The sequence below is a fragment of the Malus domestica genome, chromosome 05 (genome assembly GCF_042453785.1).
Source record: "Malus domestica chromosome 05, GDT2T_hap1".
NCBI classification, from domain to species: Eukaryota; Viridiplantae; Streptophyta; class Magnoliopsida; order Rosales; family Rosaceae; genus Malus; species Malus domestica.
In genome coordinates this window covers 46148557-46166477 of record NC_091665.1, presented here as the reverse complement: position 1 = coordinate 46166477, position 17921 = coordinate 46148557, and the positions used below count along the sequence as shown (strand labels likewise).

At 37.5% G+C, this 17921-nt stretch overlaps 4 protein-coding genes across 11 annotated transcripts; 3 read left to right on the top strand and 1 right to left on the bottom strand.

The window, feature by feature from the left end:
• Window positions 1-3929: 3929 nt before the first annotated feature.
• Window positions 3930-5973, top strand: LOC103419594 (uncharacterized). Its single transcript, XM_008357695.4, has 3 exons — window positions 3930-4273; window positions 5179-5400; window positions 5510-5973. The coding sequence occupies exons 1-3, from the start codon at window positions 4070-4072 to the stop codon at window positions 5717-5719; spliced, it is 636 nt and encodes a 211-aa protein (XP_008355917.1). The 5' UTR covers window positions 3930-4069; the 3' UTR covers window positions 5720-5973.
• Window positions 5974-7858: 1885 nt separating this feature from the next.
• LOC103434437 (rho GDP-dissociation inhibitor 1) lies at window positions 7859-10337 on the top strand. The gene is made up of 5 exons (XM_008372788.4): window positions 7859-8645; window positions 8758-8824; window positions 9418-9636; window positions 9748-9872; window positions 10056-10337. Exons 1-5 carry the CDS (start codon window positions 8397-8399, stop codon window positions 10131-10133), a joined length of 738 nt encoding a protein of 245 aa, XP_008371010.2. The 5' UTR covers window positions 7859-8396; the 3' UTR covers window positions 10134-10337.
• Window positions 10338-11165: 828 nt separating this feature from the next.
• LOC103434568 (F-box protein SKIP23-like) lies at window positions 11166-12248 on the bottom strand. The gene has a single exon (XM_008372928.1). The coding sequence runs from the start codon at window positions 12246-12248 to the stop codon at window positions 11166-11168; it is 1083 nt and encodes a 360-aa protein (XP_008371150.1).
• Window positions 12249-13259: 1011 nt separating this feature from the next.
• LOC103427783 (uncharacterized) lies at window positions 13260-17700 on the top strand. 8 transcript variants are annotated; one of them, XM_008365857.4, is made up of 11 exons: window positions 13260-13369; window positions 13777-14137; window positions 14248-14492; window positions 14601-14685; window positions 15175-15360; window positions 15456-15623; window positions 15727-15927; window positions 16409-16580; window positions 16661-16832; window positions 16919-17073; window positions 17227-17700. In XM_008365857.4, exons 2-10 carry the CDS (start codon window positions 13781-13783, stop codon window positions 17010-17012), a joined length of 1680 nt encoding a protein of 559 aa, XP_008364079.1. In that variant the 5' UTR covers window positions 13260-13369; window positions 13777-13780; the 3' UTR covers window positions 17013-17073; window positions 17227-17700. The 8 variants fall into 8 exon arrangements, with proteins under 8 accessions (XP_008364079.1, XP_017185725.1, XP_017185727.1 ...); XM_017330236.3 differs by having other exon boundaries at window positions 13298-13425; XM_017330238.3 differs by having other exon boundaries at window positions 13298-13425; window positions 17151-17700.
• The last annotated feature ends 221 nt before the right edge of the window (window positions 17701-17921 follow it).

Here is a 17921-nt window from a genome sequence, read left to right as displayed (position 1 = left end):
TTTCACAGCCGCTTATTCTCACAGCACAACCACTTATTCTCACAGCAGCTTTTTTTCAAAGCACAGTAATACCAAACCAGCCCTTAGTGCAATACCCTAACCAGAATCGGCGGATGTTTTCCTTCATCGGAAAAACTTTTATGTGTTTGAAACCCAACGTGGTATACCATACATTATAAAATAAATCGAGAAAAAAATTATTTTTCAAATATCTTTCTATTTATATAATGACATGCACATAGTATTTCGCATTTCGGACACATTGAAAAACCTCTCATTCGCATCGTGGATAAGAAGAAGGACAAGATTGAGGATCTCGAAGATCGTATATCAATTCATTGTCCATCATACTGTCAGAAATTATTGTAATTTTTTTTATTTAAATTGAATATAAACAGTATCTGACAAAAACTAATCGTACGATACACGATAAACGAATGAAATTAAAAGATTTCCGAAATCCTCATAAAAAAAATCCGAAGAAGATTTTCACATAGAGATCCTCTCTAAAAGGACAGATTTAGTCAGGAAAACAAGATTTATGGTTTTGACTATGGACCGTTTGATAGGGATTGGTGTGGTTTGGTCAACCACTGTTGGAAGTTGTCGCTTGATCCGAAGGTGGAGAAAGTAGTTGGAGTTATCTATCAGCAGACAGACCATGTTCAGATCTTTACCCACCACATACCTCTCTTTCCGTGTGGGATCACTTGGAATGTACTACAGCAGCAAGTCTCAAGTCTTAATCATGCTTGAGAGCCTGAGAGATATATGCTTCACTACTACGTAACAACTCATTCTTGATGTTAGGAGTGGGCATGGTCCAGTTCGATTCGATTTTACTCTCAAAATAGAATTGAAATCGAAAAATTTTAATAGTTCGGTTTGGTACGGTTTCGTTTAAATTTATTACTAAAATTATATGGTTTGGTTTATGACGGTTCCGATTCGGTTCATGCCGTTTTACGGTTCTAATCAAAATTATATATATATCTTTTCTAATTTTCTACTTCTAATATCATACACATATTTCAACCACAAATTCAAGTAAATTTGAGTTTCCACTACTAGATCTACAAGATTTGTGACCGGAAAATATAAAGTGTGCATATAAATATAAATCAAAAGATAGAAAAACTCATATCAAAACCAAAGTGTAGATCTCAAACTAAAACTAAAATGTACATAATGCATAATATATTGGAACAAGATGGAGAAAAATAATGTAGGGAGAAGAAAAGTGATAAAACAACAAAGGAGGGGGAGAGAAGTGAAGAAAAATATTGGGCTGATGCACATGGTCTTATTGGAAAATGTCTTATTTATATAAAAATAATAATAAAACAATAATTTATATTAAAAACGGTTCAATCCGGTTCCTTCGATTTTTTATATTTCCAAACCGGAATCGAAACCGTTTGAAACGGTTCGGTTCGGTTTTTTATCCGGTTTTAACTTTTATGATTAATACGGTTTTTTACGGGTTTTTTTTTTGTCACGGTTCAATTCGGTTTTCCGATTTTTAGGCCCCCTACTTGGCGTTCAAAAAATGACAATAAAAACAAATTCATGTTGGATATTATGTAAAAAACGATAGGAACTCGTTGCTATGTCAGATAAGAAAAGCGACAACAATGCGTTGTCACAAAAAGGCTTTTTATGTCAGAGAGTAGTCTTAGGGATGGTTTGGGAGTGAGATGCTTAAAAAAAAAAGTACCCATGAAAAAAAGCTGTGAGGGTTTTAGGTGTTTGGTATACTGAAAAAAAAATGGCTTATTTTGGAAGCTGCTGTGAGAATAAGCTGAAATCAAAGGAAAAAGCTGAAACTGCTATTTGCAGCTTTGGAAAACTGGTTTTTTTTTCAAAGCACACGGAGCTACAGTGCTTCTTTAATGAAAAGACCCACTATCAGACTGTTTTTTTTTTCAAAAGCACTTTTACAAAAAAGTTTACTAAACACTCTGCTGATTTATTTCACAGCCACTTATTCTCACAGCACATCCGCTTATTCTCACAGCAACTTTTTTTCAAAATACAGCAATACCAAACCAGCCCTTAATTACCCAATAAAATGGAAAACGCGTTAAATTAAAATAAGAGCAATCATATCGAATAAAGGACTTTTCAATGCCACACGATTAAGTTAATTTTGTAGTAGTGCTTTGCCAGTGCCACACAATTCCTAAGTCCTAACCCATGAAATTGAATAAGGGAATTCGAGAAAATGTTGACCCAACATGGATACCGATCCAACTTGAACGTAAAATAGCAATGCGCTTTCATTTACGGCCCAACCCAAAGTGTTATGTTGACTAAAAAGGTTTGTAATGTTGTGGACCTATGAACGTTTTATGGCTTTCATGAGTATTTGTACTAACATTCATTTATAAGGGGTGAATTATTATAGTGGTCAGATATTTTCTCTTTAATTTAGGGCTGGGCACGGGCCGGGCCGGGCCGGGCCCAAAATTGGAGGGACCAGACCGGACCCGCTTGAAAATACAACGGGCCGGGGCGGGACAGGTTTTACTATTTTGAAAATGAGAATCGGACTTAACCCGGCCCGTATAAAATGGGCCGGTTCCTACGGGTACTCTTTTTTTTTTTTTTTTTCTTTCTCTCTCTCTCTTTAATTTTCAGTATCCCACCAGACTCCCAGTTGAAGAGCTGCCAGAGACAAATCAGAAAACTGGATCCATTAGTAAGCACGGCTTGGAATTATTCAAGAACAACAAAATAAGTAAATTAAAAGTATACATCCGCGGGATTGTGAATTGCATGCATTTAAATCTGAAAACCCCAAAAATTAAGCAGCAAAAGAAGAAGAAAATCAACGATTGAGTACCTCGTGAATGACGACGATGAGGCTGGCGATGTTGGCAATGGTGTTTTTGGCCGCGCGCTCGTCCAATTTGACTTCGAGGAAGAGCTTGAGGTTCTTTTCCTTCTCGAATGAGCGTCGTCCTTCTCGGGCATGGCTGAAATAGGAAAGGAATGTGGCGACCGACAGACCCCCGACGACTAGAGGCGTTGAGATCTGGATTCTGGAGGTTGTAAATGGTTGCTAAAACGAAGAATTCAAGGTCAAGGTCGAGGTCGAGGTCGAGGTTGAGATCGAGGTCAAGGTCGAGATTGAGGTCGAGAGGAGTCGGGGACTCGAAATGAGTGGAGGACTCGAGAGGACTATGGTCTGGATCTGGATCTGGAGATTGAGGTCGAGAGGAGTCGGGGACTCGAAATGTGGCTGTGTTAAAAATAAACGGTGGGGATTCAATCCCTATAATTGAACGGTGGAAAAGGTTCGGACCGGGGGCCCGCTTTATTTGAAAATTGTACCCGCCCCGCCCCATTTTGAATTTACAATTTATGTACCCGCCCTGTACCCGCATTACCCGCCCCTACCCGCGGATCTTGGACCCGTTTGCCCAGCCCTACTTTAATTCATTATATTTTGAACTCAATTTTTATTGAAAAAACAATTGTTTATTCTCCCTTTAGTAATCAAAATAACTTAATCTTCTATTGTTTTTGTTTTTAAACAAATGATTTGATATTTGCAAATATATTTTGTTGCAACGAGTACAATTCACTCGCAATAAGTAACAGTTAATCACAATTCAATATCATAGAAACATCTCTCTCTTGTACTCGTACGAGTTGAACATACTCTCTTTACTCAAATGAAGATTGAAAACCGTTAAATCAATTGATAATGTACGCTTACTATTCTATTGTTTAGTTTGTAACTTTGTATGAGCAAGGAAAAGACTCCACTATTATTTTCGATATCCTTATATTTATTTTTACCTAATGTAATGTATCATAAATAGATTCTAACTTGCGTGCGATATAATAAACACATTCTCGAACCAACCGACTTAACCTACGTATGCCTATTAATTTCGACATTATACTACCAATTAAGATAGAAATGATGAGTCCTTGTACCCAAAGAGGAAAAAGAATCAACACAAAAAGAAAAAAAGAAAAAAAATATGAAACGCAGCGTTTCAATGTCAGGTTCTCCTAACGTTTAATACAGGAGAAAAACTTGGTGCGAAATGCTAAGATGGTGCTGGTTCTTAACCTAATCCCGCCATCCCAAGCGCAAACCCTACTCCTTCAGTCGTTGTCGTCGTCCTCCTCCTCCACTCGCCCACTGCCGACTGTCATTTCCCGCCCAAATGAAGCAACCCAGGACTGGAATTCTCTGCTGTTCAAGCTCAAGTGCCGCGGCAGGTTCTCTTGCCTTTTCTCAGACAATCGCAAACAGGTCCCAAAGTTACCAAATTTCAATTCAATTTCCCCCTTTTGTTTTCTAATATCCCTCTATGATATGTTATACTGCATTCATTGGATGGTTTTGAATCTTTTTTACTGGGAAATGAAGAACCTATGTTTCTAATTTGTCAGAAGAGACGATAAAATTACCCAATTTTCAAAATTTTGATAGCTGACAATGTGAATTGTGAACAACTTTGGACAAATTGAGAAATCAGATTCAGTTGGGTTTGTATTTTGTTTGGCAATTATGCGTTCCTTAATGTTAGTTACTCAGTGATTATGTTTTTTTCCTTCTCGTGGTGTCTGTCTCTGCTTTGCCATTTGCCCTGTGCGGTTTGAGGAACTGCATACTCAGTTAGTGTTCCATTTGAACGGTCAATTATATCCGGAATGTGCCGCGTTCTTTTAGTGCCCGAGGGAAGTGAGATTAGTGAGTTTAGGAGCAATTTATGCATTGATTTGAGTTCTGAATAAAAACCGAGTCTTTGGTAGTTTGAGCATTCAATTTGTTGGAGAATTGTAATATAGAATCAAGTGTTGTGAGCAAGAACATTATTTCGTACAATTATAAATATGTGGATGATTTGCTTTACAAAAACCAATACAGATGAAAATTAGGCATTTGATCCTTCATGTAGAATACATAATATTATATGATTTATTGTTATATTCTCTTTCTCCTTTTTATCATTCGCCGAGTCCTTCTTTTCTTTGAGTTAATGATGCACACAAAAGGTTGTTCTACTCAGCTTGCAGAAAAGCTTATTTTGCCTATAATGTTCTTAGGATTAATCAAGGGTTATGGTCATGATCAGTATAGTTGTCCCTATCACCAATTTAAATGCAGGTTTCTCTTTTGTGTATGAATTTAACTTAACCATTGTACGGTTCCAGGACCAAGCTAGGAAAGCATTAGAAGGTGCACTTGGTGGAAAGAAAGATGAATTCAAGAAATGGGACAAAGAAATTAAGAGAAGAGAGGAGGTGGGTGGAGGAGGTAGCGCTGGTGGTGGGGGATGGTTTGGGTGGGGTAGATGGTTTGGATGGTCGAATGATGGCAATTTCTGGCAAGAAGCACAACAAGCAAGTCTTGCTGTGATGGGTATCATTGTGATGGTAAGAAATTTTCTTGTCCCATTTTTAGGTTCAACTCAATGCCATTGTGTGGTGAATAAATATATAGGCCTCTCTATTTCTCTCTCATATGACTATTCTTGATTTTCAGTATCTCATAATAGCAAAGGGAGAACTGATGCTTGCTGTCATCTTCAATCCGTTGCTATATGCCTTGCGAGGGACTAGAAATGGGTTTGCTTTAATAACGTCTAGAATCTTTAGGAAGACAGCACCAGATGGCCATAATATCTCGATGAAGGAAGCCTACGGCACTGTCTCCGCTAAAGAGAGTGTTCTGAGAAAGTGGGGAAGTGACTAGTAAGTGATGATTTTGTTTCAGGTTTGAGATCACTCCCAACATGCATTGAGAATGTGACCGCTATATTTTGTATCTCAAGTCCAAAATGTGTTTAATTCACCGCAATGCCGAACCTGTGATCAACCTAGGATTTTTGTATGCTAGCTTTACAGGCCCTGGCATTCTGAAATAGAACACATGACTGAACACAACATAAAATGTTATTTTGTTCGACCTTGTATGCAGAATGAATCAGTCCATGTTCTTTTCTATGATATTTGGATGGATAGGTTGGTATTCGTTATGGGCACTTAACAGAATTTCCAACCCACTGTGATATTGCACTGGTAGTCCTTGTAGTTTACTCGAATTTTCACTTTTATTCCTATAGCATTTCTGCTCCATTTCGTGTAGTTTTGTTTTGTTTTCACTTTAGTCCAATTTGTTAACTAGAGTTGATTTTTTCCCATCCAATATAGACTATGTAGTGCATATATATATATAGGAAAATTAATGAAAAGTCCAAAAAAACTTTAGTTTTAATGAAAAATGACAAATAAAGGTGTAGTGAATAGTACCGAAAGGTAAAAATGTGATTTTTCATTAAAAGTGAACAGTACCGGGAGTGTTTCGTTAAAACTCCTTATATATATTTACCCAAACCCAAGTTGGAAGAATTTTGCTTTATTTGAGGAATTCGACAAACTATGCTAACAGAATAAAACTACGAGGACAAAAATGAAAAGAAAGAACTACACAAGGATGAAAGTAAATTTCTGAGTAAATTATGGGGACTATGAGTAAATTACCGCTGACACCATTTAGTGGGATAAAGTTTTGTAGTCGTTGTATAAAGTGCAGTTCATCCAAAAAGGAAAAAAGAAAATGAGCATGGTTGCATTTTCTGCCATCAAATTTTGAAGGACTGTCCAGATTTAGGCACAAAAGTTTGGATAATCAAGGAATTCACGAAACTTCTGCTCTCGGGTAATTTGAATGACCAGCTTTGTGAATTCAAATTTGAAATCACGAAATATTCCAAACGCGTCGCGGTCTTCCCATAAAGTCTTTGAGTTCATTGGCTTATTTCACAATCATCCGAGCTGTATTTCCTTCTATGAACACCTACCATACGCTTTATTGTTTGTCAGCAGACGGCCACCTTTGTTATGGCAATTTATAGCCAGTCTTGAGCACGACGGACCGTCCATTGGGGGGATACAACTGTAGCAGCAGTCTCAATCAATTATGTACTGTGTTACGTGAGTCCCACCGTGTGATTAGCTTTTTATCACCGGAAATGCATTTTCCTACCTCAAGTTTTTCTGAGAAATGGCCTAATATAAAGGTTGACCAGATTCCAATAATTAGGTGCAATCATAATCCAATCATTGCTTAGATTCCTCCGCGTTGGATCCTCAAATTTTTTTTTAGTAGTTCGAAACCTGTTGCTGGTTTAAAAGCCAAATTTGTGTTTAAGGAGAGGCACTCCCACTGCTGGTGTGGAAGCCAAATTTGTGGTTAAGGAGATGCTAAGGGGTGGATAATATCAGTGTCCCCTTTTAAAAATAAAAAATAAAAAATAATCCCCTGCCAAGAAATTTAAATCCATCATCAGAGGCTAACGTCCCAAATTATTTGAAAATACTGTCATGCTGCTCATGCACGGAAAATGATCTGGCCATGAATTTTATAAAAAATCAAATAATCCCCTGCCAAGAAATTTAAATCCATCATCAGAGGCTAACCTCCCAAATTATTTGAAAATACTGTCATGCTGCTCATGCACGGAAAATGATCTGGCCATGAATTTTATAAAGCATTGTGGGGCTATATAGTGCCACATTATTAGTCTCGACTCACATATCAATCATTATGAATATGTTATTTGATCAGGATATTTATTTGATCAATCTCTTTTATTTTCACGTTTAACTGAAAGTTACAATTTTGAAAAGTAATAGCGAGCGAGTGAACATTGCACCGCGACCATTTAAATGCAAAAAAGACTCGAGGTCAAGTGCTTAAGCGAATGTAATTACGTTATCTGTTCTAACTAATATGATTATGTACATGTTACGTCCGAAAACGCATGGTGAAAGTGTGAAACTACGAAAGATAAAAATCGCATAAGAAGAAGGGGTCAAAGTTGCTATCTTTGGTCCACCTATCTTCGGCTTTAGCCTGTCTCATCCGATGTCTTTGTTTCTGTGTTTCAAAAATTGAAAAGCCCTCCTCGAATCCTGGTCTTCGTGGAAGCTAGTGCTGCAAGAAATAAGCGACCCTCACGATCTCTCCACCCTCCTCTCTCTCCTCTCTTTCTCCACCCTTCTCTCTCTCTAAATTTCGGATCACCATACGACCATTCCTCTCTCCTTGAACACTCCTCCTCAACAACCCCTTCTCTCCCACCTCCGCCTTCTTTTTTTTTCCTGCTGCAAGGTTTATCCTTGTTGGGTTTTTCTTAATTTTCTGTCACTTTTCTGGGTTTTACTAAAATTCCTTCATATTTTATTGGGTTTTTATCTCCCACATTGATTGTTGTTTTCCCACAGAGATTCTTCCAAGTGGGTGTTTTGTCTTGTTTTTTTTGTTTGTTTTGTTCTGTTTTTTTCACTTTCTACTTATAATACTTTGGTCATTGGGTCTACATTCTCTGTAACCCATTATCTTTTTGTTGGGGGTTGATGGCCTGTTGATGTCTCTGGCCGTTGGAGTTGTTTCGAGTTCCAAAAACATGGGGCTGGATGATGAAAACACCGCCGAGGTCTCCAACAAGACGGCGAAAACTGGTGGGGCAAATGTGGATCAACCGTCCACAGGGTTGGTTAGAGAACCCAGCGAGGGTTCCCTCTATCAGACCGAGGACGAGGACGACGATGACGAAGTAAAGAAGATTGAGTTGGGGCCTCAGTGCACTCTCAAAGAACAAATTGAGAAGGACGCGGTTTGTGTTTTAATTAATTTTCTTGTCTGTGTTTGAAGAATATGGTGTTGTGGTTTTGTTTCTGTCTAATGTTGTTGTTTGTTTGTTTGTGGTGATAATTTTGGGGTTTTAGGACGATGAGAGCTTGAGGAGGTGGAAGGAACAGCTTCTTGGGAGTGTAGATGTTAATTCTGTTGGAGGTAATCTTCATAACTAGCCAAATTCTTTTACTTTCGAGTTCCTTTTTTTGTCAAATGGATAATGGAGCATCAAAGTGTGTAAATTACTAAATTTTGAATTTTCCCTTTTAATTTACAGCTAAAGTTCATAACTTTATGACTCCGCTTGATAACCATTTCAGTTTTTAGATTTTGGAACTGAAAACGAACTTTTCGTCAACTAGAATCCTATCTTTCTTGTATACATCAGAGGTCAAACATGTTCTATGCTGCGAAAAACAGTAATTTTTTTTTATATTTCTGGCTTGATTCGTACATTGTGCGCTTGATTAGTGCAATGCGAGTAAATTTTGGTCTAAACTAATCTTTTGATTAGGTTAGTTAAAATCCGCTTCATGTTTTAGAAGGTATATAAGTTGTTTGCAAGCTTTTTCTTTTTATCTTCATCTGTTTATCGATGCATCTTCAACGTTCAGTAAAAGAGATGTTTGTAATGTTTGATTAATTTCTCTCCGAATGTTTTCGTTGTATGAATATGACACTGATTTTGGCTAGCAGTAGCGGTCTTTATGTTTTCTGATTGAATTACTTTGTGTTTCTGTGTGTTTGTGCAGAAACTCTAGAACCAGATGTTAAGATCATGAGCCTTGCAATTAAATCCCCTGGCAGATCTGATATAATTCTTCCGATTCCTGAGAACGGAAATCCCAAAGGGTTGTGGTTTACTTTAAAAGAAGGTAGCCGTTACAGCCTCGAATTCACTATTCAGGTCAGCAATAACATTGTTTCAGGTCTCAAATACACAAACACAGTCTGGAAAACTGCTGTGAAAGGTACTCTCTCTCTCTCTCACACACACACACACACATTCATATTATGTAACAGCATAGATAAGCCTTAAGGAGTTTCGATGTTTTTGTTCTCATGGATTATTTTCTTCGCAGTTGATAGCACAAGAGAGATGCTTGGAACATTTAGTCCACAGTCAGAACCTTACACACATGTGTTGCCTGAGGACACAACCCCATCTGGCATATTTGCTAGGGGATCTTATTCAGCTCGAAGCAAGGTAAGTTAAACCGGCGCTTGATGTTTCCATAACCTCAGATCTTTCAAAGCAGATTCAGAAAACCGTACCCTTATGCGGAAAGAATGAACAAGAATGAAATACATTAGGATTATGCAAAAAGCCCTCTTGGACATGAACTCCACTCACTATCTCACATTTTTCCCTTTTGCTTTTGTGGTGCAGTTTGTTGACGATGACAACAAGTGCTACTTGGAAATCAATTACACCTTTGATATCCGAAAAGACTGGCAATCGGCGTAAAAGTCTATCTGTTTTATCGATTTGTTGTCCATTGTTTTCCCATGCTGAGATGATCTGCATTTCATTGTAATCATGTGAGAATTATTCCACTGCTTACTAGGTGTATGTTGGTTAACAAATTGAGCTTTGCTTGCTTTGGCACAACTCTCCTTATTCTCTGGGATTACAATTGTTTGTATGATTAACTTAATTTTCTCGTGTTAATTGACTGCTTCCGTGCTGAATTAAAAGTTGAAAGAAATGCAGTGAAAAAAATTTCAGCAGGGAAAGTGGGCCTTTCTTACCCGACATTCCCAGATTAGTTGTGAATTAGTAGTGAAGTTTCTCCCGCTCATTCTTCCACTAAGTAATAACCTCATAAACTACGAGTTCATTTAGAAGTGCTTTTAAAATAGCTGAAAGCACATTTAGTGAAAATATTTTTGAAACTAATTTTTAGTTAAAAGACAAGTGGGTCCTGAAAAGTACTCCTCTAAAAGCATTTTCAAACAATCAAACCCTTGTATTTCTCTTTCACGCGTTTAAAGGGACTAACCAAAATAACGAACTCTCTGTTCAGCGACCTGACATTATATATATATAAGCAAAGAGTGTACATTTCTCTATTGTTCCAAATCTTTCTCTTCTTCTTTCTTCTTCCTAGTTCGTTTCCTAGTGTACATGTTTTTGTGTTAGAGACAACATAACCATTTCGTTTAGTTTTGATATTTTGTATTAAAGATAGAGTGAAAAGACATGGAAGAAAGTCCCTTCGGGGACGTCCGATTTGACATTCAATATACACTAATTTCTTCACACTTTTCATAGTCCTTTTACCCACATAGTTTTCATTTATCTATAGCGCCAAAATAATAAAAACTAAAATTAAAAAACGGAATGATTTCATTAACTGCTACCTACATGCATATATACAAGGGGTGTAACGGACGATGGGATTTCATAGACTCATCTATCGGTTGGCTTTCTGGAGCTGGTGATCTGCATGGCGTGCATGCCTGAACGTCGGTTTAGGGTTTTGCACATCTGTACCATTTATAAGCAAGGCTCAACCCACAAATGCGGAGTTAGGAAATTGAGTGATTCTTTTATGTACGACTCGACCTTTCCATCTTCCATGTTAAAAATACCCATGTCCTCTCCTTGTTGACGTTGAAGTGGACGATTCGTGTAATATATGCAATTTGCTTTACATCCGTAGTTTGACGCCTCAACAGAAAATGAAGAATTACAACCTAGGAATAGACTTCTGTTTCCCAAGTTTTTTACCTCTGAGTTCGACCAATTTCCATCACTCATTGGCACCTCAAAAACCCTGAAGCACTCAATGGTTTCTAAAGGACACATGACGAGCAACAAGGCCCCCGCCGATTCCACAAGGTATAGTTTCTCAATGATGTAAGGGCTTTTAAGTTCGTACGGCAACCTTGGGACAATAATCCTTGTTTTTGCTGGCGCCTTAGGATCTTCAGTTTCACATACATAGATTTCGCCGAAGTAGTCCACTGCATAAAATTTTCCCTCATAATAAGTTATATCGAAATACAATCGATCATTTGTTTTCGACGAATCTATGATGTTCCATTGTTGGTCTCCCAAGCCCGGTCTGCAAATTGCCAGTCTTTTACAACTGTGAATCATGACAGTATAATCCGATGTCCATGAAGGGCTTGATGACAAGACAAATTTCCCCACGATGAAATCACCAAACAGTTTTCGATGTTCATCTTTCGAGTGAAGATTCTTAAATGTTTCAACGTCTGGAAGCTCAATGCACATATGATTTAAAGGATGCAACAAATTAACTTCCGAATCTTTATCAGACTGAGTCATCAACCATCCTAGGGAAGAATAAAACAACTTTCCCGTAACTAATTCTGGCATATTTTGTTTGAAAACCTTGCCATGTTTCAAGCTGTAAAACTCACGGAGGGTAGTGCCCTTCTTCTCCGGAAGCAAAAGTAATGGAACTTGATGTGTTCTAGTAAAGTTCTCCTTGGTCGCTGCGGATTTCCATGATCTACAAACCGCACCAAAAACAATAAAATCCTCCAAGAGAAGCAATCTCTTGGCGATGGAGACGACGAGATCATGAGGAAGATCGGACCACTGAGCCATCAAGTCTGTAACTCAAAGAAACAGTTTAAGAAGAAATAACGATCGAGATGGTTGAGACTAATACAAGAGGTTTGTAAATTGTGGCTCTGCCCTATGTCTACAATCTAGAACTATATTTATATACGCTCTATTAGATTCCTTGTAGGTTGTTGCACTTCTTCTTTCCTGTTTTTGTTTTCTTTCCTTTTTCCATTTAGGTAGGGTTATGAGCGAGTGGGGAAAAAGGAGTGCCACAACAATGCGTGAGCACTAGCCCTCTTCCAATTCCGGATTCGATTGATCTCATGATAGTATTAGGTTTTGAGTGGCTGATTTTTGAAACGTGAAAATCAGACCGTCATGTGTTATGATCAAAGATATTATTTGAGTATTTCTTTGATGTAAATGTTATGTCGATACATGTTGGTGTTACCAGGTCACTTATTATAACACATATTGTAGTAATATGACTTGTTAAATTAAGGAAATTATTATTAGCATTCCAAAAATCTCATTCTACACTCCAAACTTCATATATTAGGAAAGAAAAATACACTTGTGAAGAGTGTAGAATGATATTTTTAGAGTGCTGATAACACTTCTCTAAATTAAAGCCAAATAATTACGGAGTACTAGGTAGAAATATGGCTCGTGTATTGATTTCTGTAAAATATTACATTAGGGTTATACGAACACTAATTACATTTAGAAACTACATTCCTATAATACATGAAATAATTCCAACTTTAACTTAACACATATTTATTGATTAATGATATAGGAAATGGTTATACCAAAAATCTCATTCTACACTCTTTACAAGTGTATTTTTCTTTCTAATTATAGAAAATTTAGAGTGCAAAATAAGATTTTTAAAACGTTAATAACAATTGTCATGAGATAATACGTTTATTCTTAACATCACATAGCGGACTTACTATAACATTAAAATAATGGCCCGGGAGGTCTATTTGGACCTATTAAGTATTAGGCCCATATTTACCCTGAAGGGTTCCGGAAAGCCCAATCCGTTACTCCTCTAACTCCCTCTCGAGTCTCGACCGAGCCTTCCCTTCCAGTTTTCCTTCGAAACAAAATCGAAAGCTCTCTCTCCTCCGACTGCGAACACCAAACTGGTCCAGGTACTAATTCTGCAATCTTCGCCAAGCTAATTTCGTCTGGATTCTCTCAAGCACATGTAATTTTCAAGAAATTTTCAATTTAATTCGGTCGATCAAGCAATGAAAGATCCTAACGCACGTAACGGTAACACTGTGATTCTCTCACTTTCCCGCGTTTTCTTGGCTACCAAACAGAGCATTATGCTTTATTTTTTGCTGTTAAAACTCGGAATGTTGCAATTAAGTTTCCAGTCGACTTTTTTTTTATCGTTTATTAACTTTTTATAGGTTTACATTAGAACTGTTTTCTATCTTTCTGTTGCTGGCCGCGTCGTGATATGCACCTAGGGTTTCAGAAATTCAAATTTTGATTTTTTCCCTAATTTGTTTCTATTATTGTTGAAATTGTGGGATTTAAATTGGGTTAGGAGAATGAGCTCTAAGAGGGAACATGAAGGTAATGCTAGTGTGAACATGGAAGGGTTTGAATCGGACCGAAAGAGGCAAAAACTAAATGAGCATTCGTTGCAGCCACCTGCCACTGAAGGCACTTTACTTCCGGGTTTTAATTACGGCGATGTGGAAGACGAGGACAACCACAGAAGGCCACCTGTGAATGGCTCTAATGGGGTAGGTGGCGCTAATCAAAAGGGTGTACAAATTGGGGGTCAAGTTGAAGAAGTAGAGGATGATGATGATGATGACCTTGAACAAGGACTTTACCAAAGGCGGGGGCGTGAAATCGAGGTCAGGAGGGATTGCCCATATCTTGATGCCGTCAATCGTCAGGTATATTACTATTCTAATCTGTTACAATATGGTATTCCAGCTTGTATGTGTATTATTCAGACAAAAGTATCTGGTGTATTGATACTGATTGCTTGCTTATCTTTGTCCAGGTTTTAGATTTTGATTTTGAGAAGTTCTGTTCTCTGTCCCTGTCAAATTTGAATGTGTATGCATGTTTGGTTTGTGGGAAATATTATCAAGGCAGAGGGAGGAAGTCCCATGCATATACTCATAGCCTTGAAGCCGGACACCATGTTTATATCAATCTTCAAACGGAGAAAGTTTATTGCCTTCCCGATGGATATGAAATAAGTGATCCATCATTGGATGATATTCGGCATGTCCTAAACCCAAGGTCTGATTATATTTTCTTATTTTTCTGGTCTTCCTTGAGTATCTTTTTATGTATGCATGATTGCATGGTTAAATTAAAATAATTTTTAATTCATTTGGTTCTTTATAGGTTTACTGAGGAACAAGTGGAGCAGATTGACAAAAACAAGCAATGGTCCAGGACACTTGATGGTTCCGATTACCTTCCTGGAATGGTATTGCTTTTTGTTCTTACTTGCACAAGATTCCATATGCGTTCTCTTGCTGCTTTTCTCAATTCCATATGTGGTGAATACTATAGAGTTTCGTTTCCTTTGTATTTACTTACTCGGGGAAGGACCTTTATTCCTTGCCAAATAAGTATTTAGCTATGATAAATCTATTACGTGGCTAGCCAACAAATAGAGCTATCATAGAGTTGCTTGACAGTCTTGATAGACTTTTATATGAGCAAAGGAAGCACCAGTCAGCATGATTCCAGTGGTTAGATTATATAGATTTTCTCTCTCATCCATAAGGTTAGACTAGATTGTGCTGAACCACATAAGTATTGTATTTTCATGCTTGCAGCATCTATTAGGAATTGATTTGTATGATGGGTGCACTTTAGTACAACTTGTATTTTAGCAAGATACAGCAAGTGAGGTTTTAGTTCTGGCTCCTAATTGTTGGTACCTATGTTTTCATGATTTTGCCAAAAACAGGTGGGGCTCAATAACATTAAGGAGACTGATTTCGTGAATGTCACTATACAATCTTTAATGAGAGTCACTCCTCTAAGAAATTTTTTCCTTATCCCTAAGAATTATCAACACTGCAAGTCTCCGCTTGTTCATCGATTTGGGGAGCTAACAAGAAAGATATGGCATGCACGAAACTTCAAAGGACAGGTTTGATCTTGATTCTTGTAGATTCCATATTTATGTCACTAGGTATTGTTATTAAACACAAAAGCTCATATGTTCTAAATTGGTAATGTCTACAGGTCAGCCCGCACGAGTTCCTACAGGCAGTTATGAAAGCCAGTAAGAAAAGGTTTCGAATTGGAGCACAGTCTGACCCAGTTGAATTCATGTCATGGCTGCTTAATACGCTGCATGCAGATCTTAGAACTTCGAAGAAAAATAGCAGCATCATATTTGAGTGCTTTCAGGTTTCTTTCTATTACTTATTTTCCTTTGTTTGCTGTATTGTTGTTGCTTCAACTTAACCTGCACTTGTTTTTGAGATTATAATATGTAATATTCTGTGAATAGGGGGAACTGGAGGTTGTGAAGGAGATTCCTAATAAAGGTATTGAGAAAATAGAAAATGTTGATGACCAGAATACAGGTGCTGCTACTGCAAATAACGGTATCGTGAAGGAAACTTACAAAATGCCTTTCTTGATGCTTGGATTGGATTTGCCCCCACCACCGCTTTTCAAAGATGTGATGGAGAAAAATATAATACCCCAGGTACTTGAACACTATTTCATGCGTATGACAACTTGAGTAACTTTTTCCTAGCGTGTGGAGGGGATTCTCAGGGCTAAATAAAATAAGTTGGAATTTGCTTGAGTTACATAATACATACATTGACTTTAAATGGTGCCATTTCAGTCGGAGTCTGTAATAATATATCTTGGGTAGTTATAAATGTGTAGGCCTAAGGTGGGTAGTTGGGCAATTCCTCATTTTTGTTGGTCAGAATGGAGGATAGTTGTTTCTTTGAACTAAGGGGTTAATTTAATTCCATATCGTTACTTGATTTGATCGCAATGGTTTTCTGTTTTCCTTGAATATTAAACCCAGCCTCGGAAGAAGCCAAAGCATGCCCTTCAGGCATGCCTCATCAGTTTTAGGTCATTCTCTGTTTAAATGTTTTATAGCACTGTTATTTTGAGTTTTCTTTTCAAAATGTATTTTGCATTTCTCAGTTCCGTCTGGTTTGGTTTAGGTCCCACTTTTCAACATTCTGAAGAAATTTGATGGAGAGACTATCACTGAAGTGGTCCGACCTCGCATATCAAGGATGAGGTATCGAGTCGCCCGATTACCTCAGTATCTTATTCTCCACATCCAACGTTTTACAAAGAACAATTTCTTTGTGGAGAAGAATCCGACTTTAGGTGAGATTATATGTTTATCGAAATATTTTGCATTGGACTAATCAATAATGCTCATATTTTGTATCTGAATTAATTTTCAGTGAACTTCCCTGTGAAGAATCTCGAATTGAAAGACTACATCCCATTGTCAACCACCAATGAGAATGAGAGGTTGCGCTCAAAGTATGATCTCATTGCCAACATTGTACATGATGGTAAACCTGGTGAAGGTTCCTACAGGGTGTTTGTACAAAGGAAGTCCGAAGAACAATGGTAAAATCTATTCCGTATTTTGTTGGCCTAATATAAACCAAAAGAAAATGAAAAATGTAAGGGCTAACTTGTGGCATTGTTTTCAGGTATGAGATGCAGGACCTTCACGTCTCCGAAACCCTTCCCCAAATGGTTGCACTGTCTGAGACATACATGCAGATATACGAGCAGCACCAGTAACACGAGACGATTTGAGGACTGAGGTGGCAGATCGAATTTGCATGAAATTCAGAAACATTCGGTATGGTATGGTTCTGTGGATTTGACATTTTGTAGTTTTGATCTAATTTTGACATTAAAGCAACCGATTTTATACAGCTTTGCGTCTGAAATTGTCTTGAGAATATTTGCCGTCAGGCGGAGGGCTGACATTCGTTCGTTCTATACTTTCCAGAATTTTACCAGAATTTTGTGGACATTTGAGAATATTTGCTGCTAGTAGTGGGGAGTAGGTTTTGAAAATTGCTGGTGGGTGTTGATGTTGTCACAAGTTTTAAATTGGAAACGCCAGGGTTGACCCTTGCTTGAAACGCCACTGGAAATGGCCGCAGTATCTGCCAGTGATTCAAAGTCGGAAGGCGTTCACGGGTGAAAGTTTCGGAATATTCCCAGCCTTTTGTTTCAAAAAAATAAATTAATAAATTAGGTGCTTCGTGTTTTTGAACTTTCAATATGGGTTTTGGTTCGTAGGTTAAAATTTTGGGAGTACTAAGTAATAATATGAGTATTTCTATTAGAACTTCTCTCTTATTTGCTTGAGCGGAAGTTTTAATTGTGTTGTCTGTTTTGTCTAAATTAGCGTTGCTCCACATTGTAAACATGATATAGTGTGCAAATAACTGTTGAATGAAGAACGATTTACATAGAATGAGTTCACCGTCACTGTAACTATTCAATTTAAGAATACAATATCATATAAATTTTTCACTTTATAATATTGCGTTAATAGGCACCCAGGGATGAAGAATTCATTTTATATAAATTTGAATGTCATTTGTACATGCTTTCAACCAGCTGCTTGAGAAAGATGAAAAAGATAACATAAAAAAGACACGACATACAAAAATGAGCACACGGTAATTGAATCAC

Coding starts and splice junctions, on each gene's coding strand:
- LOC103434568 (XM_008372928.1), bottom strand. CDS start 12,248: ATGGCTCAGTGGTCCGATCTTCCTCATGATCTCGTCGTCTCCATCGCC.
- LOC103434437 (XM_008372788.4), top strand. CDS start 8,397: ATGTCTCTGGCCGTTGGAGTTGTTTCGAGTTCCAAAAACATGGGGCTG. Junction 8,825..9,417: donor AGATGTTAATTCTGTTGGAG/GTAATCTTCATA, acceptor GTGTTTGTGCAG/AAACTCTAGAACCAGATGTT. Junction 9,873..10,055: donor CTTATTCAGCTCGAAGCAAG/GTAAGTTAAACC, acceptor TTTGTGGTGCAG/TTTGTTGACGATGACAACAA.
- LOC103427783 (XM_017330236.3), top strand. Junction 15,361..15,455: donor CACGAAACTTCAAAGGACAG/GTTTGATCTTGA, acceptor TAATGTCTACAG/GTCAGCCCGCACGAGTTCCT. Junction 15,928..16,408: donor AGAAAAATATAATACCCCAG/GTACTTGAACAC, acceptor GGTTTGGTTTAG/GTCCCACTTTTCAACATTCT.
- LOC103419594 (XM_008357695.4), top strand. CDS start 4,070: ATGGTGCTGGTTCTTAACCTAATCCCGCCATCCCAAGCGCAAACCCTA. Junction 4,274..5,178: donor TCTCAGACAATCGCAAACAG/GTCCCAAAGTTA, acceptor GTACGGTTCCAG/GACCAAGCTAGGAAAGCATT. Junction 5,401..5,509: donor TGATGGGTATCATTGTGATG/GTAAGAAATTTT, acceptor CTTGATTTTCAG/TATCTCATAATAGCAAAGGG.